The sequence below is a fragment of the Geotrypetes seraphini genome, chromosome 14 (assembly GCF_902459505.1).
Source record: "Geotrypetes seraphini chromosome 14, aGeoSer1.1, whole genome shotgun sequence".
NCBI lineage: Eukaryota > Metazoa > Chordata > Amphibia > Gymnophiona > Dermophiidae > Geotrypetes > Geotrypetes seraphini.
This window is the reverse complement of record NC_047097.1, coordinates 75221690-75243788: the sequence shown is the minus strand read 5'-3', so window position 1 is coordinate 75243788 and position 22099 is coordinate 75221690. Positions and strand designations below refer to the sequence as shown.

Here is a 22099-nt window from a genome sequence, read left to right as displayed (position 1 = left end):
TATCTGCCGCCTATTTCTATGTTTCTATGACCTCCTTCAAAGCCAAGTTATATGCCTGGCTCTCCTCCCAGCTTCAATCAGGTTCATTTCCTGAGGACCTATGCCAGATACTTATCACTCCAATTGTAAAAAACCCCAAAGACTCCATCTCCCTTATATCCAACTACAGACCCATTGCGAACATACCCTTCTTTACAAAGCTGATGGAAGGTCTGGTCAACCAAGATTTAACAACCTATCTGGACAAATTCAACATTCTAAACGATAACCAGTCAGGCTTTCGCTCCGGTCACAGCACTGAAACTGTCATCGCTTCTCTGGTAGACACCCTCATAACCTGTTCAGTCAAGGCACAAGCGCACTAGCCTGCAATTTGATCTCAGTAGTGCCTTCGACTTGGTTGATCATGCCATTCTCCTGGACTATCTGGAATCTATCGGTCTCTCAGGCAACGTGTTAAAATGGTTCCTGGGTTTCCTAGGTAAATGCTCTTACCAAGTTGTATTGTATTCATTTTGTCAAATATTTCACATTATAATTTGAATATTGTACTTTTTATTAAGCTGTAAAAAAATAATTTCATTCACCACTATAAAGTATCTTTATTTGAATCCATTTACAGTGTTATTGCTATAATTAAATACCCGTGCAACACCGGGGCATCAGCTAGTATCTAATAAAAGCTTCTGCTGTCCACATTGCTTACCATATTCGTACTTATTTACAAAATCTCATAGATAAAACACTATATCTTAGTCTTCACCATCCCTTTTTAAAAATCATTCCTAGAATCTTGTTTGCTTTTTTTGCCCTTTAACACACATTCTTGTACAATTCCTCTGGAGGCTGAACTCCATTCTAGCCTTGGCTGCAGAACTTAAAAATAAAACCAACCCCCTCTGCGAGGACACCTGTGCGGCCACTTCCCTTGAAGTTCAGTTTGTTTCTGCAGGCAGCCTTGCTGAGAACTTCTGGTTTTCTTTTGCTCCTGATTTTATTTCTCAACTAGTCTTTAAGCCCGTTATATTAATGGGTGCTAGAACAGATTTGTGTGTCTGTCTTTCTTTTTGTCTCTCTCCTTGGCCGCTGTATGTCTGTCTTTGTTTTGGTGTCTGTCTCTTTTAATCTGTCTCTGTAGCCCTCTGTCCTTCTGTGTGTGTCTTTTTTTTTTGTTTGTCTCTCTCTCTCCTTGTCCAAAATTTTTTTTTTTCTTTCTTTAAATCTGTCTCTTTAGACTCCTGTTCTGTGTGATTTTTTGACTGTCACCTTCTGTCTATCTCTTTGGCTGCTGTCTGTATTTCTTACTTTTGGTCTCTCTGTGTTTGTTTTGGTGTTTGTCTCTTTGGCTGCTGTATGTGGGGTTTTTTTTTTTCCTGTGTCTCCTATTATTAACCAACATTCCCTCCCCCTCCATTTCCCTCCCCCCCACACTACTTCCCTGTGCAGCAGCAGCGTTTCCCCTAACCCCCCTTTCCCTTCCCACGGTCTGGCAGGCTCCCTTAGTCCCTTTCCGCCCCCCCCTTACCTTCCCGTGATCCCGACAAACCTGCGACTCCAGCAGCATCTGCAGCACTGTACACACGCTGCTTCGGGACCTTCTACTGCCCTGATTTGCTCTGCCGCATCTCTGATGATGTCATCAGGGACGTGCCAGAGTAAATCAGGGCAGTAGAAGGCCCCGAAGCAGCAAGTGTACAGTGCTGCAGGTTTGGAGTCGGGATCGCGGGAAGGTAAAGGGGGGGCGGGAAGGGACTAAGTGAGCTGGTTGGATTGGGGGAAGGGAAGGGGGGCGGCAAGGGATTAAGTGAGCCTGAAGCCGCTAGTGTGGGGCCGTTTCTGCAGCTGCGTGAGGTGGAGAGGTGAAGAGAAGGGAGGCTTGTCTGGCGCGCATGCGCACTCCTACCACCACAGCCCGACCGATCAGGGATCAGGGAAGCACGCATTAGAGTGCACATGCGTGCTTAGCATTTTATTGTTATAGATTCCTAGTCTTTTATTTTCTTCGGTACCACAGGTTTGCCCACGTGCTGCAAATCAACTGTATGAGTGATCCTTCGGCAGGAGATCGCAGACATTTTAAAGTTTGTCTGCTTCTGGAGGGTGCTCTGTAAGCCTGAAACTGCAGTAAGCCCTCTGGACAGCCTGCGGATTGTATCGGGTTTCTAGGATCAGGAGCCATCTCTCCCCTGGTTCATCCACAAAGGGGTAGAGCGCAGGCTGCTGCGGTTCCGAGGTACGCCGGGATCGGAACTGTACTGCATGTCTTCCCTGATTTCCCTTAGGGGTCCTGGTGATCGTGATCTGAGGTGACAGGGAAGGTGAAACTGTCAGAAGACCTGAAAAATCCAGTTTAATCAGCTTTTGAGGTACTGATCTCCCTATGCTTGCACTATGTGCTGCCATTGAAATGCATTGCAGCACATGTCTCTGTGGTGTCTGTGAGTCGGAGTTTGCCGATTTTAGGGGGGTGCTCAAATCGAGGTTTTGAGGGGTTTCCTTGCATGCCCTGATTCCCCCACACCTAAATCCTAAAATCGCCGTTTTTTTGCATTTTCATACGTTTTTAACAGGTGTTTTTAGGCAAAATCAGCACCCGCAGTGGCCATCTTGGATTTTCTTCAAAGTTTCTAAAAGTATATATTTTTGACTTAGAAGCTTCGTTTTTGCTCCAAACTTCACAGATGGCCACCTCAGGACAGGATGGCATGGATTCTTGCCTTAGATGCGGCAGATGGCAGCCGGATTTGCGGCCGTGTATCCTGTGCGCTGGGAGAACCAGAGGGCACTATCTAAAATTGAAAGGGGATAGATTCCGTACGAATGTATGGAAGTTCTTCTTCACCCAGAGAGTGGTAGAAAACTGGAACACTCTTCCGGAGTCTGTCATAGGGGAAAACACCCTCCAGGGATTCAAGACAAAGTTAGACAAGTTCCTGCTGAACTGGAACGTACTCAGGTAGGGCTAGTCTCAGTTAGGGTGTTGGTCTTTGACCAGAGGGCCGCCGCGTGAGCGGACTGCTGGGCACAATGGACCACTGGTCTGACCCAGCAGCAGCAATTCTTATGTGCGGATCTCGCACTTCCCTCCTCCTGAGAGGCACTAATGCCCTTTAATTCCACCGAAGTCGCGATTGCTGCGTCTGGGGCACCAAAACTGGGCACGGATGGTGTTTTTGTGAAACGCAAGCGCAGTTCCTGGAAAAAGTCTCCTCAGTCTGCTAATCCTGTGAGATCTGAGACGCACAGAGCAGTTCTGGCCGCCGGTGACTGTTTTTCCCCAGATTTTGGGGCTCTGAGGTATCTGACTGTAAAAAAAAACAAACCAGGAGTAAAAGGGGCTTTACCTGTTTCTCCCACTCAGACTCCAGTACAACAGTCTGTTCCACCTTTGGATGCCAGCATGACGACTTGTTCCTTTACTGGGGTACCAGAAAGCAGGCGGCTTGTCCCTGTCCTTGCTTCTGCTTCGGTGTCTGTGCCGTTGATGTCGCCTGTTTCTTTAGCGGAATTAGCAGAGGCTAACTTAGCAGATCTGGGTAATACCCAGACCAATGGGTTCAGAGACCTTGCGGATCGCCAGGCGGTGTGCCAGCTATTCAAGACTAGCTGCCTGCTCATCTTTATTTTTGGGTCACTGTGAATACGGAACCTGGTTTCAGATCATGCGGTTCCGACAGAATGTATAGTTTGGAGTTCTGAGCCTCCGCTGTCCGCCTCCTTGCTGCAATGCGGTTTTGGCGGAAGTGCTGTTAGAGGTCTGGGAGTCCATGGAGGGGTTCCCTTTTTCCTTGGACTTGGCAAAGTTGTATCCCATGGCATCGGACTTCAACTAGAGACTGGTCCCGCTGATGGTGGATTCAGCTGTGGCTCAGGTCGCCAAGAATTTTGAGCGTTATTGCTCACAGCTTATTCTTATAAACATTTTAAAACACAGCTGAAGACTTATCTATTTTCCAGGTATCTGATTAATTCATTCATTTGTGCTATGCTTATTGTTAATAATCTTTTGTAAACCGCGTTGAACTTGTGATTACGCGGTTAACAAGCACAATGTAATGTAATGTTTTTCCTCAGATGGAGGGATTGTCCTGCAGGATGTTCAGGACTGATGATTACATTTTGATCTCCAGAGTCATTCTGTTTCTGCTACGGCGGGAGGGTGAGCTGCGGAGGCCACTTCCTTGTGGCCTGGGCATGTCTAAATTTTTTTTTTTGACCGATGGCACTCTATAGCATCTTGAACTAAGCGGGGAACTTCTTCAGGATCCGCTTGGTGAATGACTTGGATTCACCAGTGGTTGCGTGCTACTTCAGCTGAAAGCTCCGTTGAGCAGGTTTCCTTTTAAGGGTTCGCTGCTGTTTGGCTAGGGTTTGGATGACCTTATGGCCAGTGTTCAGGTCTGTAGCCTGAGGTGCTACCTGGCTCTAGACAGGGGTGTCAAACTCAAATCATATAAGAGGCCGGAATCTAAAACACAGGCTAAGTCGTAGGCTGGATTTTTTATTAAGATACTTGCCCCCTCCTTTGCTGACGCACAGTGTGGGCCCCAGTGCCGGTGGCAGCTCCGATGCTCACAGGACTTCTGTGAGCATAGGATCAATCGCTGGTGCCAAAACCCATGCTGTGCGTCAGCGAAGGAGGGGGGTTAGTCTTAGAAGAAGTATAGGGATACAACCTCTTCAACCCCACGCTGCCGGCTAGAAAATAAGTAAAAAGACTTTTCCTCTCTTTTAGGTCCTAGTTCACGCTTGCTGTCTAACACCAGCTCTGGCAGGATATATATTTTAAATCTGACATATTTTAATCACAAAATAGAAAATAAAATTATTTTTTCTACCTTTTGTTGTCTGGTCATTTTGCTTTTGGTCCCAGTTTCTCTTTCTGATTTGGGCTATCTTCTAATTCTCTTTCCGGTGTCTGCTATCCATTTTTTTTTCTCCTCTCTTGCTCCAGTCCCTGTCTCCAACAAATTGATTTTTCCCTTTCAATTTTTCTCCTTTTTTCTTTTCTGCCTCTGTCCACTCAAATCTTGCCCTCTTTCTCATCCTTCTTCTTTTTAAATTTTCAGCTACCTATCAATTTTCCTCTTATTCTGTAGCTCACCCATTTCCCATCTCGTGCCTTTCCCATCTTCCTATTTCCTTCCATCACTTCTCTTGGTCCAACATTTTGCTCCGTCTCTTTTCTGTTGTTCTTCTTCCCTCCTTCCTTGATGCTGAACAATGAGATGGAAGGAAAAAAAAGAGATGCTGCATTTCTCTCTTTCCCTTCCATCCCAAGGCCTAATTTCTCCATCCCTTTCCATCTCCAAATTCAACTTTTCTCCCTTTCTCTTCCCAACTGCCCCCATCCCATCTCTCCCCCATGTCTGCCTGCCTCCCTCCCCCCAGGTCCACCATTTCTCCCTTTCTCTTCCCAACAGTTCTCCCTTCAAGTATCTTTTTCCCTCTTTCTCCACACTACCCCAGGTCCAACCTCTCTCCCTTCATCTCGCTGTCTTCACAGCCCGTCGTGCCTTTTCCTCCGGCACCGGTCGGATGTTGCTGCTGGGCTGGGGAATCTGCCGGCCTCGGCGATTTGGGAGTGCTGTGCGTGGCTGCTACTCCTGCTTTTTGCCTGCTGTGGGTCTGTCTCCAATGACGCGCAACTTTCTGTTTCCGCCCGGGTGGACCGCGGCGGACAGAGTGCAGGAGGGGGAGCCACAAACAGCACTGCCGAGTCGCTGCCAAGGCTGACAGACTTTCCGGCGTATCGGTGTCGGACTGGCGTGGAGGGGAGGACACGCTGGGCTCAGAAGGGGAAGATCGAGAACATTGCCGCAGGACACATAAAAAGGCCAGGCGGGCCAGATTCGGCCCATGGGCCTTGTGTTTTTTCTCTAGACCTTGTCCAACCAGGGATGTGGGACGGCCGGATTTTCGACCCTGCCAGCGCACTTCTCAGTTCACCAGACTCCCGGCGGCGGGACAGTGTTTCGGAGTTCCCTCCAGTCCTCGCTTTGGAGGTGCAGCGTGCCAACAGTTTTCCTACTCCCGGCCTTCTGCCCCTCCCTAGATAAAAATATGACACTAGGTCTCTGGCAGGGCCCCCCCCCCAGTTCAGGGGGCGGCTTTCGGACTTCTTTCTGGAATGGCAAATCTCAGCTCAGTGAGTCCTTGTCATGCTCAGGGAAGGCCTTTGACTACAGTTTTTCTGTCCTCCGCTGGAATTCTTCCTGTCCCCTCCTGAGGGAATTCTGGACAGGGCCAGCTAGGTGTGAACCACAGTGAGCAGGTTGCTGGATCAGGCAGCTATAGAGCCTGTCTCAAAGGGAGACTGGGGCACCAGGAGCTACGCGATTTACTTCATCATGCCAATGATGGACTCTGAAGATTGCAGACCAATTTCAAGGGAACGCCTTCCCTTGAGTTCTGCATTTCTGGCTGGAAACTGTGCTTTCAGTGGTGGCAGCAGTGGCGCCCGGAGAGATTTTGGCTTCCTTTGACCTCTCGAAAACGTACCTCCACATCTCGATTTTTGTTTGTTTGTTTGTTTTCGGATAATCAGAGGTTCCTGAGGTTTCATGTTCTTGGGAGGCACTTCCAGTTCATGGCGCTGCCCCTTGGGTTGGTGTTGGCGCCCAGATCATTCACCACAGTCATGGTGGCTGTCCATCTGTGCTCGCTGGGTGTGCAGGTCCATCAGTACCTTTTACGACTGGCTGATCAGAGCTCCCTCTTTGGTGGAAGGCCCTTGGCCGTTCTCCCCATGATGTTGTATGCTTCTTACAGGGGTGCGGTGCGGGGAGGCTGTGGCCACCTTTGCGACTGCCCTGGGATCTGAGCCTGGTTCTCCACTCACTGGCTCGTCTGATCTATGAACCCCTGGATGGGATTTTTCTGAGAGATGTTGCCATCAAGACCGCTTTCCTCGTTACAGTTGCTTCCTGCTCAGGGTCTGTCGGAGATTCAGGCTATATCGTGCAGGGATCCTTTTCTCCGCATCAGTGGAGTCTGCGGTTGTTTCGTGGTCCGTGTCTTCTTTTCTTCTGCAGTCCACGTCAACCAGGTAGTTCAGCTACCTACTTTTGTTCTGTCGGGTTCCAAGTCTAAGACCCGTGTTTTGCGGTCTCTGGAGGTGCGTCATCTCTTTTTAAGATGCCTTGAGGCTACTAACGACTTCCATCTGTCGGACTATCTGTCCTGGAGGGCCCCACGTGCCGGGGTCAGCCTGCTTCCGAGGCTACCTTCTTGCGTTGGATATGTGCGGGCATTTCTGCGGCCCATGTGGCGGCAGGGAAGCAGCCTCTCCTTAGGGTGAGGGCTCATCCTTCCGAAGGAAGGGCTTCTTCGTGGGCTGACTCTTGTGGTCTCGCCTGAGATTTGCTGGGCGTCCACGTGGGTTTCACCATCTTGCTGTGGCAGCTATGGGTGATGCGGTCTTTGGCCCTTCTGTTCTGGCGGCAGGCTCATTGCCCCCCCCCCCCTGAGATTTGGGACTGCTTAGGTACGTCCCGCTGTTTCAGCCTCCTGAGGGATTGTACAAGAATGAAAGATTAGGTTTCTTACCTCTGCTAATTTTCCTTCTTGTAGATCTCCTCTGGAGGCTGAACTCCCGCCCATCTGTTTTGTCCAATTCGCAGATCGCCTGCCAGTAACTGGTAAGTTGGCTTTCTCTCTTTGACCAGCCTCGCTAAAATTTCCTTGAGTGTCCTTTTATGTAAGCTCATGGGGTTTTAAGGGTCCTGGGGTGGTGCCCCTTCTGCTCTTTAGGCTGTGTCTTCTTTAGTGACCTGTTCCTGTTTTGCAGGTGTGAAATGTTTCAATTTCTTATTATCCTCACTTGGCCTTTTTTGGTGGTTGTTGATTATGTAATTGGTTATCATGAGCAGCATTTATTTGTAGCGGGGAGTCCCCGCATCCCCCTCTCTCTTTTTTTCTTGAATTTCCTGTTTGTATTAAATAATCCTGGCTTTGCTACCTACTGAACTTCAAGGGGAGTGGCCGCACAGGTGACCTTGCAGAGGGGGTTGGTTTTATTTTTAAGTTCTGCAGCCAAGGCTGGAATGGATGCATTACCCGATAGTTCAGGCTCCAGAGGAGATCTACAAGAAGGAATATTAGCAGAGGTAAGAAACCTAATCTTTCATTGGGTGGAAGGTTTCATCGTATTGTCTACAATGACACCCAGATCGTTTTCTTGAGTGCTAACCCCCAAGGTGGGCTCTAGCATCTGGTAACTATGATTTGGACTATTCTTTATAGGTTTATTTTGCGACGCCACTCCTGGTATCAGTTCAAATTTGATCATATGATCACTGTTTTCCATCAGACCCAACATAGTTACCTCCTGTACTATGCCTTGTATTCCACTAAGGACCAAATCTAAAATAACTTCCCTTCTTGTCAGTTCCTAGACCAGTTATCCATAGAAGCAGTCATTTATGACATCTAGGAATTTTACCTCACTCACTATGCAAGCACACCTACTTTCTAGAACAAAAAATACAGAACACCCCTCTGTATTAATAGATTTGCATACTTAGATATAAATGCCTAACCACACCACAAAGTTTATAATGGTGGAGAAAAAGACCTGTTTGTCTTCATAGGTCAGAAAAAACTCCATCATTTTTCAGCAACTCCCCTGTGGAATCTTAATTCTTCACAACACTGATTATTATATTTAGTATTCTCTTTTTTTCAACAAGCAATCTTGGGTTGTCACTACATTCCCAATCAGAAGGAGGAACAGTTAACTCTAAATACTTAGCTGCTTCTCCATAATCAACGAATAACTTGTAGAGCTCCTTAACTCAATCGGGAATCCCAGTTTTGCCTCCGGCTGCTTTAGGAGTTATCAAAATAATAATAAATCCACTCATTCCTTTGCCCCGCTCTTAATTCAAACTGACTGAAACAATGGGAAGAAGGAAGGAAGGGAAAGCACCTCAACTTAAGTAAATATTTTTAGTCCAGACTCTAGTAAGCAGGCACAGGTGAGTTGACTAGATTCAGCCATCTATTTGACCTGCTGATGATGTCTTCTGTTTTGAAAGGTGCTTTTCACATGTCAATTATTTGTGCTTTTGCCTCCCCCATGAATTAAAATACAGAACAAACCAGGATACTGTTTTGAATCTGATTGTAACCCATGAAAGTGTCGTATAGAAGAGTCCTGTGCTTGAATTGCAGACACTGAGATCATGAGGCTTTATTTAAACCACTGCTACAGCTCCGAAAATCTCTCCTTGCTGTTATACAGGGATTCCCTTATGCAGTGATGGTTTCTTTACTTTGTGTTAATACTGTTTCAATAATTCCAGCACATTTATGTTAAGAGTTTGTAGAAAATGTTCCAAGGTCGGTCATGAATTCTATTCTCTCTTCCTCTCAAGATAACCGACCTTCTTAATGATGTTGAGCGACTGAAGCAGGCTTTGAACAGCTTGTCTCAACTCCCCTACAGCCGTACAGGCCCCAGGTCAACGCAAGAGAACCAGCAGACAGATGTCATGCAGAGTCAGGTGACAGCCCTACAGCAGAAGCTGGCTGTAAGTGATGCTGGACTTGTAGAGTGAGAGTTGGACACTGGTGGTCTAGAGACACACAATCACACTCTAGGAAAGTGAGATGCTGGCTTGCATAGTAGATTTTTCAGGCAAAAAATTTGATTTTGGTCTAAATATAGACAACTGTATGAGACCTAGTAGCAAGCAGTCTTTGTGAGAATACAGCACAGGTTTCAGGGCAGTAAACAGGACTCTGCCTTTTTTTCTGCTTACAGCCTAATTTCATGGTTCCAGCGAGAAGGCAGCAAGAGTCCAATATGAGGGAAAGGGGCCCAGAGCCACTCATCCTAATTGCTTCCCCTGTAGTATGAGCCCCTGAGATGGATTTTAAACTGCAGTCCTGATGCACTTATACAATGTGTAGGGAATAAGTCCTTTCTCGTTATTCATGATAGTACAGTTCCTGAAAATTTCAAATCATGAAGAACAAAATGCTGAAGTTAGGTTCCAGCAGCACATGAAGTGCTTCAAAACCATGGAAAGTGAACAATGGATCCTATTGGGAAATTAGGATTAGATTCCTGAATGAGACAGCACTTGTAGATGCTAGTGCTGCCTGATTTGGGTAAACTTTTTTTTTTCGATTCAATTCAGCCTATTGAATCGATGATTCGATTCACTTTTCTTGCCCAATCTGGTGGGGTTTGTTTTGGGGGTTTTTCCAAACATCCTGGCAGATTTGTTTTCTAGTCTTTCCAACCACCCTGCCCCTCTTCCCCTCTCCAACCCCACACCATCACTATGGTGTAAACAAAATTAAAAATACTTTTCCTCTTTAAGTCCTAGCTCTCGCTCACTGTCTAACACCAGCTCTGGCAGAATACACATTTCAAATCTAACATATTGTAATAACAAAATAGAAAATAAAATTATTTTTTTCTACCTTTCACTGCCATATTCAACATTTGTTTCTTTCCCACTGTCTACCATCTCTCTCTCTCTCCCTGCCTTGTGCTCTGGGTCAAACCTCTCTATTCACCTCCATGCAGCATCTCTTCTTTCCTCCCCTCCATTATGTGCAACATTTTTTTATCTCCTCGTACACCATCTCTCCCTGCCCTTCACTCTGTCTAACATTTCTCATTCTCTTTTCCATGCATGTCTTCCTTCCATCATATGCAAGATTTCTCCCTCACCTCTTTGTTGCATCTCCATTTCTCTTCTCCAGCCCATCTCCAACAATTTTTCCTCTTCTTCCCCTCGCCCATGTGCAGCAGCTTGCCATCCTTCCCTCCCTCCTATCTCCCTGTGCAGCATCTTCAGACCTGACCGACGACCCCTTCCCTACCACATCCCATCCCACCATGAGATTTTTTGCAGCCTGCTTCACTTTGTCATCAGTGACATGGCAGAAGGAAGGCCTCAGTGAGCCATAAGAAGCCTGTTCAGAGCGTTCTCTCATTGTCAGCAGCCTTATCTCGCTGCTCTGCTGGCATCAGGCCTTCCTCCTGCTTCTGCAAAGGCAGGACCTGGCAAAGAGGAAGGATTAACATTGACAGAGCAGTGAAGTTCCCAGATCATGATGCTGACCCCAGGAGCACCCCCTTATGGTCTGCAGACAAGGTGGACCCCCCTCCCCGCCTTGGTTCGCCACTGTATAAACTTGACCTGTAATTCCCATTTCATCAAAGATAGATAAGTAAATTCAATCCACCAAATCAAAAGCACAAGGCAGGTCAAACTGAAGAAGTACCTGATTGTTGCAGTTGTCTGGGTCTTGCCCCATCTGGGTAGGCAGAATGGACATTTGAGCCATCATGCTGTGGCTTTCTTCAGGGTGAAGTGCCTGTTTTCCCATACAGAATAAAGATCTAATATCATTTATCAAGGAACCTATTACAGTTTCATTACTAAACATTGCCCTAAATCCGTATTGAAAATAGTGCAAAATATTGAACTTGTCCAGGAAATCCATAACTTGATGAGTTATCAAGCCTTCAATTCATTTTACAACAAATGGTATTGATGCTACAGGCCTGTAATTAGATACCTTCTGGTTGGATTTGTATCCAGACTCTACTGGCCCAAGCCTATTGTGGCATAGGCAGAAATGTGAAAGGAGGAGGTGGCAGGCAAGAGGATTTGGTTTGTTCTGAGGGCTGCAGGGGGAGAATCGGCACATGATAGAAAGTATCTGAGACTGCTTACATTGCTGGAAATGTGGTTCAGAGAAGTACAAACAGGATTGACTGAGGCAGTGGCCAGACTTGAAAATACATAAATGAAAGCAAAACCAGGATAAAGAAGATGGATGGTCTTCAGAGCTAACTGCTTGTTCTGTCCTCTCTCCGTGTATAGGACTCAGATAGGCAGCATCAGGAAGTGATTTCTGTTTACCGAGCACATCTCCTTAGTGCTGTTCAGGTAGGTTTGAAGTTTGCTTATTATTAGGAAAAGGGAGAAGAGAATGGCTAGTAATGACTTACTTGCCCTCTTCTAGGGTCACATGGATGAAGATGTGCAAGCTGAACTACTTCAGATAATTCACATGAGACGGGGGAGCTGGTCTGCTGACTAACCCAGAAAAATTGTGGAATGAATTCTTTCTACTTCGTCTTCTCAAGTTGGACTTTATTTTGTCCACTCTGTCCAGGAAAGGTGATGAAGCTCTGAAACGTCTTTGCTGCTTTTTGAGCTGAGCCCGGGGAGCTCGGGCACAAAAGATATCAAAACCTGGCTGGCCAGGTTCATCGTTATTTAAGTAAATGAAGACTTGGTGCCTTTTCTTGTTTTAGAGGTACACAAGCATTTTTGAACATACTCAAGTTTTATGCTTCATTTTTTACTGATATATTTTTCCACATGTTCTTGAACATACTGAATTAGATGTTCTCAGACAATTTTTACCTATGTAATGTTTCCATATCAATGTATAGAAAATAATTCTTGAATGCATTTGTCATTTTTGTCTGAAGGTGTTTACTTGACATAGCTAAATATCTGCTGATAGAAGGGGCTTTGATTAAAGTGAAGACAGGGTTCCCTTTCAAAAGGAAACATGTTTGTTAGAGAGAAGCCTCGCATAATAAACATGTTTCTTGTATTTCCCCTGCAGTTGCTTCATGTCTACTCTTTTGGCATTGGATTAAGTACAGATGCGTGTGAGCTGATCCAGCTCTCAACCATATGACAGACCCTGGGATGTGTGCATATCTGGTGGAATGTGTGTGCATGTACGATAACATACGCAAGCTGCAATGAAGCAGCAGGATGGGGAGTGATGGTTCTTGAGGTTAGTGGGGGTAGAGTTTGCGTTTCAGGAAGGATTTATGGTCTCTGGGGAACAGTGACTTAATATGTAGGGTCTCTTTGGGAAGTGGTGGTTTTGGAGGAACAGTGACTTGCTGGTTACTATGGTGGTGTCTGGGAGATGATTGCAGGGCAAGTGTGGGCAGCAGCTGGGATTTCTGTTTTTAAAAATATCAATTTTAAACATTGTTTAATCCAGATGGGATTTGTAGATGGCTAATCATGAAGATCTGCCTCTGGGGGAATGGAGCGTGCATGTTCAGTGGCCACTTAAGCTTCTAATTGTTCATTCCTAAGCAGTGGAGACCCAGGTGTGAAATGCCTCACTTTAGTCACTTCATCTTAGTTCAAAACAGATCTTACATGAATTTGGAAGTGTAAATTAAAGTTTTGTTGTCCTGAGTATTCTCTCTTCTTCTGTGTTTAGTGGCTGTGTAAATAAAAGCTTTTGCTTGTTTGCTGCTGCTGAAGTTTGTTTGTTTGTTTTCTTCCAATTGCTAATTAACAAACTTGCAAAGTCCCCATCCAAGGGAGCTATGAGTACTTCCAAAGTTAAGCTATTAGAGGCACTTTTAGACACCAAAAAAGTGAGCACAGTTGCCCCTTCAAGCATTTCTGTAAACCCAAGGTGTGAATGAGAGTTCACCTAAGCCTACTGCGGGCCTCTTGAGTAGCCGTAAATTCTAGTGCGAGCGTCTTTTGAGGTGTACTGGAACCACATCCAGAACGTAGCCCTTCAAAATTGCACATGCAAGGATGCATACATGGAAGTGATGTCTGCTCAACATAGGAGGAAAATGTGCAGGGGTTAGTTACAGCCTCTACTGCTCCTCATGACCTTGGGCATGTCACTTAATTCTCTCCCCCCCCCCCCCCCCCCAGGTACATTAGATAAACTGTGAGCCCAGCGGGACAGATAGGGAATAAGCTAGAAGGACCTGCATATAAAGCACTTTGACTGTGGTGGTAAATGTAAAACTACAAAAAGGTGGTATCCCAGTCCCAATGAGGCTACAAGCTGTAGGTAAATCTTACCTGCCCCATTCAACTCCTAGCCCCTGCTGCAGTCCCCTTTTTACCTGGCACTGCTGAGTAATATCTGTAGATAGAAACATGACGGTACATCAAGGCCAAATGACCCATCTGCAGTAACCATTATCTCTTTCTCCGAGAGATCCCACGTCCCTATCCCAGGCCCTTTTGAATTCAGACACATTCTCTGCCTCCACCACCTCTTCCGGGAGACTATTCCACACATCTACCACCCTTTCTGTAAAAAAGTATTTCCTTAGATTACTCCGGAGCCTATCACCTCTTAACTTCATCCTATGCCCACTCATTGCAGAGTTTCCTTTCAAATGAAAGAAACTCAACTCATGCGCATTTACATTACGTAGGTAGTTAAATGTCTCTATCATATCTGAGCTACATTAACATATATGTACATAATACACATGCTCCTCAGGCATATCCACAAGGCATTGCTACAGTTGCTGAGGTTTACCACATCTGGTACCTCTTGACTACTTGTTTCCAGAAATGTTCACTAGCGCTTCTGCTGCCTTACAACACTAAAAAGAGAAAGTTTGGATCCTTTTTTTGTAGTAGAGAAGCAAGTGTCTTCAAGAAGTACCCAGACTACAACATAGTCCATAATGGTGCAACGTAAGATGCGCTTATGCATGCCTGAAAAAAGACCAGTGTGTGAGGTAGAAGGACCATTGAAATAGCACACTTATTTACCATAACAGGTGTTATCCCGGGACAAGCAGGCAGGTATTCTCACAAGTAGGTGACATCATCCGGAGCCCCGATGCAGACGCCTCACAAGCAGTCTTGCTTGAAGAAACTTGAAGTTTTGAGTCGCCCGCACCGGTGCGCGCATGCGCGAGTGCCTTCCCGCCCAGCACAGGGCGCGTCTCCTCAGTTCAGATAGCTAGCAGAGAAGCCAACCAGGGGAGGTGGATGGGTTGTGAGAATAGCTGCCTGCTGTCCCTGGATAACACCTGTTATGGTAAGTAACTGCTTTATCCCAGGACAAGCAGGCAGGTATTCTCACATATGAGTGACCTCCAAGCTAACCAGAATGGGATGGTGGGAGTGTTGGCAATTTAGGAGAATAAATTTTGTAATACTGTTTGGCCAAACTGTCCATCCTGTGTGGAGAAAGTATCCAGACAATAGTGAGAAGTGAAGGTATGAACCGAGGACCAAGTAGCAGCCTTACAAATTTCCTCAATAGGAGTAGAGCTGAGGAAAGCTACTGAAGCTGCCATTGCTTGACTTTACTGTGAAGGAGTAATCCAGCCTGGGCATAGCAGAATGAGATACAAGCCACCATCCAATTGGAGATGGTACGCTTAGAAATAGGATGTCCCAACTTATTTGGATCGAAGGAAACAAAAAGTTGAGGAGCAGTTCTGTGTGGTTTGGTGCGTTCCAAGTAGAAGGCCAAAGCACTTAAGTCCAGAGTATGAAGAGCTGATTCTCTAGGATGAGAATTAGGCTTTGGAAAAAATACTGGTAGGACGATGGATTGGTTGAGATGAAATTCTAAGACCACTTTAGGTAGGAATTTCGGATGAGTACGAAGAACCACATGATGGAACACCGTGAATGGTGGGTCAGTAACTAAAGTCCTTTCATGAATCTGGAAACCACCGGATGAGCAGAGAGGGGGTTCCCTTCAATAGGCTGATGGAAAGCCGCAATTGCACTGAGATGGACTCATATAGATGTAGACTTGAGGCCAGAATTGGATAAGTGCAAAAGATAGTCCAAAACAGAAGATAAGGAGCAATGCTGAGGCTCCTTATGATGAGAAAAACACCATAGAAAATCTAGTCCATTTTTGGTGATAGCATTGTCTAGTGGTAGGCTTCCTAGAAGCTTCTAAACATCTCTTACAGATTGAGAAAACTGAAGGGGGGTTATGTTGAGAGGTACCAAGCTGTCAGGTGTAGAGACTGCAGGTTGGGATGAAGCAGACATCCTTGATTCTGTGTAAGCAGAGAAGAAAAAACTGGTCGAAGCTGCTAAGTTGAAGTAGAAAGGAATACCAAGGTTGTCTCGGCCACCGAGGAGCAATCAGAAACATGGTGCATGATCGTTCTTCAACTTGACCAGAGTCTTGAGAATGAGAGGGAATGCAGGAAATATATAGAGGAAGAGATTCGTCCATTCCAGAAGAAAAGCGTCTGCTTCGAGGCAATGAGGAGAGTATATCCTGGAGCAGAAATGAGGCAGTTTGTAGTTGTGGGGAGCTGCAAAGAGGTCTATCTGAGGCGTTCCCCACTGTGAAAAAATGTGATGAAGAGGCGAAGAATGGAGAGTCCATTCATGAGGTTGCAGTAGATGACTCAAGTTGTCCATCAAGCAATTCTTGAATGTAGACAGCTTTGAGGAAGATGTTGTGGCAGATTGCCCAGTCCCAAACCTCCAGAGCTTCTTGACAAAGGGAGGCAGACCCTGTCCCCCCGTTTGTTGACATAATACATGGCGACTTGGTTGTCCATCCGAATGAGGACTACTGTGTCGTGAAGCAGATGTTGAAAAGCCTGGAGAGCTTTGAGGATCGCTCTGAGTTCCAACTGATTGATATGACACTGACGATCCGTACTGGTCCACAGGCCTTGAGTACGGAGACCATTGAGATGAGCGCTCCAAGCGTAGGTCGACAAGTCTGTCGTGAGGACCTTCTGATGAGGGGGCGTTTGAAAAAGCAAACCTCTGGAAAGATTAGAAGAGAGCATCCACCAGCGGAGAGACTGCTTCAAAGAAGGAGTGACTGATGTGTCGAGAAAGAATCGCAAATCTGCGTCCATTGGGATGCCAGGGTCCACTGAGGAATTCTGAGGTGAAGTCTGGCAAAAGGAGTCACGTGTACTGTGGAGGCCATGTGACCTAGGAGTACCATCATGTGTCTCGCTGAGATGGAAGATCAGGAAGACACTGTATGACAGAGTTGTAGAGCTTTCAGACATTGCTGTGGAAGGATTGCTCTGAGTTGGACAGTGTCCAGAACAGCTCCAATGAATTGTAGAATCTGAGAGGGTTGAAGCTGAGATTTGGGAAAATTGATCTTGAATCCCAAACTTTGTAGGAACGAAGTAGTCTGTTGGATTGCTACAATAACCCCTTGAGACATGGAATCCTTGAGCCAGTTGTCGAGGTAGGGAAATACCTGAAGACCATGATTCCTTAGAGCTGCTGCTACCACTACCAGGCACTTGGTGAACACCCTGGGAGCCGAGGCCAGGCCGAATGGTAGTACTCTGTATTGATAATGCAGATTATTCCCCACCTGAAATCTGAGGTACTGACGGGAGGCCGGATGAATGGGGATATGAGTGTAGGCCTCCTTGAGTTCCAAGTTTCAAGTTTTTATTAGTGTTTGATGAATCGCTTATTTAATTTCCTAAGTGATGTATAATTTATTAAAAAAAGGGTAGTGAATAAAATAAAATAATTTCAGACTTACAGAATAAGACTAACATGAATCATGGGGGTTAGGGGGAAAAGTTACAATTCCTTGTTAGAGTTGAAAAACAATAGGGAAGTAAACGAGAGGGTGGGTAAAAAATTTAAAGATGTTAAAAGAAAAAAAAGCTTATGATTTCAGGTCAGTGAGTGATAGGCTAAATGCATCTTTAAAAAGATAGGTTTTTAGGATTTTTTTTAAAGGATGAGAGATCTTTTTCATCTCTGATGTACTGTGGTATAGAGTTCCACAGTTGAGGGGCCATAACCGAAAACATATCCTGTCTTCTGGTGTCTATAATTTTCAGGGATGGAACCGTTAGAAGGTTATGAAATAGGAAGGGAGGGCTTGGGGTTTTTTTTTAAAATTTAATTTATATTTGTCATACATATTAAATGATTTACATATTATCTAAAACATTATAAAAATATGAATATATATGATATATTGTACTTAAAGTATTCATGAAGGAAAATCAAGTGTGTTTATAAGATTATATGTATTTTTCTGATACACTTGTTGTAATATGAAAAAATGAATAAAGAAATTAAAAAAAAAAAAAGAAGGTTATGAGAAGTTGAACGAGAGACCGGAATGTGTTATAAGGAGTAGGCATTCTGGTTATGAATTGAGGTTCATTATAGATTAAGGATTTAAAAACTAGAAGTAATATTTTAAAAGTGATGCGATGGCTTATAGGGAGCCAATGGGAATCAATTATCAAGGGCGTGACGTAGTCATATTTTTTAGCATTGTAGATCAGTTTAACCGCCGTGTTTCGGATTATTTGGAGTCTTCTTTTCTCTTTTTGCGAAATATTGAGTAGAAGGGAATTGCAGTAATTGATTTTGGCTATGATCAATGAATGAATTAGTATATTGATGGATTTGGGCTCAAGAAATTTAGAGATCGAACGTATCAGATGTAATTTGAAAAAACATGTTTTAACTGTATTGCTTATATATTCATGATATGAAAGTTTGTCATCGAAGATGACACCTAAGATTTTTAAGGAAGAAACGAACTCTAAGGGGATATCGTCAAGAAAAAAAAAGGTACTCAGGGTAGTGTCCTTCCAAGTGAAAAGCTCGAGAAGGGGATAAAGGGATGCCAGGGACAACATTTGAAACTTTTCTTTGACTAGAAATTTGTTGAGAGCCCTGAGATCCAAAATGGGTCGCAGATCGCCCATCTTCTTCGGAACAAGGAAGTAACGGGAGTAAAAACCCCTGTTTTGCTGCTCCAAGGGAACTGGTTCGATGGAATGGAGACGAAGCAGAGCTTGAGCTTCCTGAAGAAGAAGGGCGGTCTGGGATGGATTGGAAGGATACAAGTTTCAAGTTTATTAGGATTTTATATACCGCCTATCAAGGTTATCTAAGCGGTTTTTACAATCAGGTACTCAAGCATTTGGAGGAAGCTCTGGTGGAATCTGAGTGAAATGAAGAGAGTATCCTTCTTTGAGGATGGCAAGCACCCAGAGGTCGGAGGTGATTGACATCCATCGGTCGTAAAAATGATGGAGACGACCTCCTATGGGGGAAAATGAGACAGAGTTAGAACGGTGGAGGTTATGCTCTGTTTTAAACAGTCAAAAAGGCTGAGAAGCCTTAGGTGCAGCAAAAGGTTGGGGTTTTTTTCTGCTTCTGAGGTTGCTGTTTCTTAAGAGGAGGGTGAGTGTAAGGAGCCGGCTTTGGAGCATAACGCTATTGATAAATAAGAGTAGGGCATGCAGGCTTGGAAGGAGCTGGCTTTGGCTTAGGTCTGACAATTGAAGCAAAAGATTTTTCATGGTCAGACAATTTCTTGGTGGTTGCCTCGATGGATTCTTCAGAGGTCATTGCCCTCACAAGGAATGATAGCTAAGCGGTCTTGAAGATTAAGGTCCATGTCAATGGTACGAAGCTAGGCTAGACGACGCATAGCCACAGAGCAAGCAGCTGCTCGAGCAGACAACTCGAATGCATCGTAAGATGACTGGAGGAGATGCAACCGGAGTTGAGACAAAGAAGCAATAACCTCTTGAAATTCAAAGTGCATTTGAGTATCCAGATAATGCAAGAACTTTGGCAATAAAGAAATAAGAAATTCAAAATAAGGTGATGAATTGAAAATTATAATTGAGGAGTTTAGAGGACATCATAGCATTTTGATAGATGTGAAGTTCGAATTTGTCCATAGTTTTCCCTTCCATTCCAGGAGGAACGGTGGCATAAACCTTGGAAGGACCTCTTTAAGGAGGACTCGACAAGGAGGGATTGATGAGATAACTGAGTATTGTCAAATCCTTTTCGGTGCACAGTTTTATACTTAGAGTCCAATTTGCCTGGAACAGCTGGTATGGAAAAAGGTGTTTCCATGCATCGACCAAAAGTAAGATCCAAAAGCTTATGAAGTGGAAGCTTAAGATACTCTGCTGGAGGTTGAGGAAGATGCATGACTTCTAGATATTCCTTAGAGTATTTTGAGCCAGTATCCAATTGAATATTCAAGTCCACAGCCCTGATGAAGGAAAGACGAGAAAGATAGCTGATCTGCCAATGCTTTGCCTCAAGAAGGACTCGAGGACGTTGAGGCAGCCTAAGTCAAAGATGAAGCTTCGGCATCAAAGGAACCCGGTGATTTGGATGAGGCAATCAAAACCGGAATATCCTCGAGGTCCGGCATCGGAGACCTCAAACGAGGTGTCAGTGGTCTGCTCTGCCCCCTGCATCTCCCGCGCTCGATTATCATCCAATTACTGGGTGGGATGGTGGGAAAGATCAGAGAAGGTTGAATGAGAGTGAACAGAGACACATCTTTATGGTTGACACGGTGGAACCACGGGGTTAAACAATGAGATTGAATGGGCTAAAGTGAATGGATGATAATCGAGCACGGGAGATGCAGGGGGAGGGAGCAATAGTCACAAGGTTAGGCATTAGGATTTAAACCCCGGGGGCAGGACACCACCGCCATCTTTCTCACATACCTAACTTGGAGACGGATGACAGCGGTGACCTCGGAGAGTCTAGGACATAAGGAAAAATGGATTTATAGCTTAAATAGGAGAGGTAGTTGGACAGGATTGTTGGTTTATAACTTCCTTTTCTTTATTACTTAGGGAGACCCTTAATACAGCACTTTTCGTGCGAAACATGTCGGGTCAGACTCCCAGGTTTTGGCTGAGACTAAGCTAAGTACTTTTGCACTTTATATTTATAATATTTAAAATAATTATTAAATGGAAATTCATTTATAAATAAGAGAGACTTAAAAAACGAGTGAAACTGAAAGATATCACAATGGACAGCCAATGATGAAGCACCACATAATTCTTCCTGCGGTTGTAAGATAATACAGCGGTGGAGTGGTGAGGCTGAGGCTTCCTTTGAGGATAACAAGAAGCAGGGAAGAACTATAGTGAATCCAGATCTATTTTACCTCAACAGTGTGTGTATGTTCAGGCTGGATATAGACACACCAGGTTAAATTTTTGCCATAGTTTGTCGGGAAGTTAGAATTTCCTTGGACACCTTTGGGGACTTTAAACAGCTTTTGATATTCCCTATACACTAGCAAAAACAGCACAAATGTATAAGAAAAAAACCAGTTTGCACCTGCATATATGTGTCTGTTAATACCAAACACCATTTTTAAAAATCTGTCTTTGCATTCTACCACATTAAGCATGTCTCTTGCTATGTTCAATGATTTTAGTAACAAGTAATAAATCACCTAGACCGGATGATATACATCCTAGGGTACTAAAAGAACTCAAACATGCAATTGATGACTTGCTGTTAGTGATCTGTAAACTGTTGCTTAAATCTGTAGTACATGAAGATTGGAGGGTGGCCAATGTTATGTAAATTTTTTAAAAAAGGGTTCCAGGGGTGATCCACTAAACCTGACTTCAATACCGGGCAAAATGGTGGAAACAATTATAAAAACTAAAATTGTGGAACTTGTAGACAAATATGATTTAATAAGACAGTCAGCATGGGTTCAGCCAAGGGAGATCTTGCCTCACCAATTTGATTGACTTCTTTGAAGGTATGAATACACAGGTGGATAAAGGTGAGACGGTTGATATAGTGTATCTAGATTTTCAGAAAGCTGTTGACAAAATTCCTCATAAGAGGCTCATGAGAAAGAGTCATGGGATAGGAGGCAAAGTTCAGTTGTGGATTAGGAATTGTTTAGCAGATAGAAAACAGGGTAGGGTTAAATGGTCATTTTTCTCAATGGAGGAGAGTAAACAGAGTGCCGCAGGGGTCTAAACTGGGACTGTTCCTATTTAACTTATTTATAAATGATCTGGACATTGGAATGACGAGTGAGGTGATTAAATTTGCAGATGACGCTAAACTGTTCAAAGTTGTTAAAACGCATGCGGATTGTGAAACTTTGCAGGCAGACCTTAGGAAATTGAAAGATGGGGTGGCCAAGTGCCAGATGAAATTTAATGTGGACAAATGCAAAGTTATGCACATTGGGAAGAATAACCCAAAACAGTTACCAGATGCTAGGGTCCACGGCCAAGAAAGATCTGGGTGTCATTGTAGTAGACAATATAATGAAACTTTCCATCCAATGTGCAGCAGCAGCGGCCAAAAAAGCAAACATAAGAAATGCCTTCACCGGATCAGACCGAGGTCCATCCAGTCCAGTGATCCGCACACACGGCGGCCCATTTAGGTACTCCTTTTTAGAGACCCGGATTTACCGTATCCTTCAATATGATATGCAAGAAGGTGTGCATCCAACTTGCGCTTGAATCCCAGTACAGTAGTCTCCTCCACAACCTCCTCGGGGAGAGCATTCCAAGCACCCACCA

General features: G+C 44.7%; 1 protein-coding gene across 5 annotated transcripts in view; it reads left to right on the top strand.

Moving 5' to 3' along the window:
- UACA (uveal autoantigen with coiled-coil domains and ankyrin repeats) overlaps window positions 1–13270 on the top strand; it is a 116615-nt gene extending 103345 nt beyond the window's left edge. For all 5 annotated transcript variants that reach the window (XM_033920285.1, XM_033920286.1, XM_033920287.1 and 2 more), the window contains 3 exons: window positions 9378–9533; window positions 11850–11915; window positions 11992–13270. In XM_033920285.1, the coding sequence (XP_033776176.1) occupies window positions 9378–9533; window positions 11850–11915; window positions 11992–12069 (300 nt within the window). In that variant the 3' untranslated portion in view covers window positions 12070–13270. The remainder of the gene's footprint in view (window positions 1–9377; window positions 9534–11849; window positions 11916–11991) is intronic.
- The last annotated feature ends 8829 nt before the right edge of the window (window positions 13271–22099 follow it).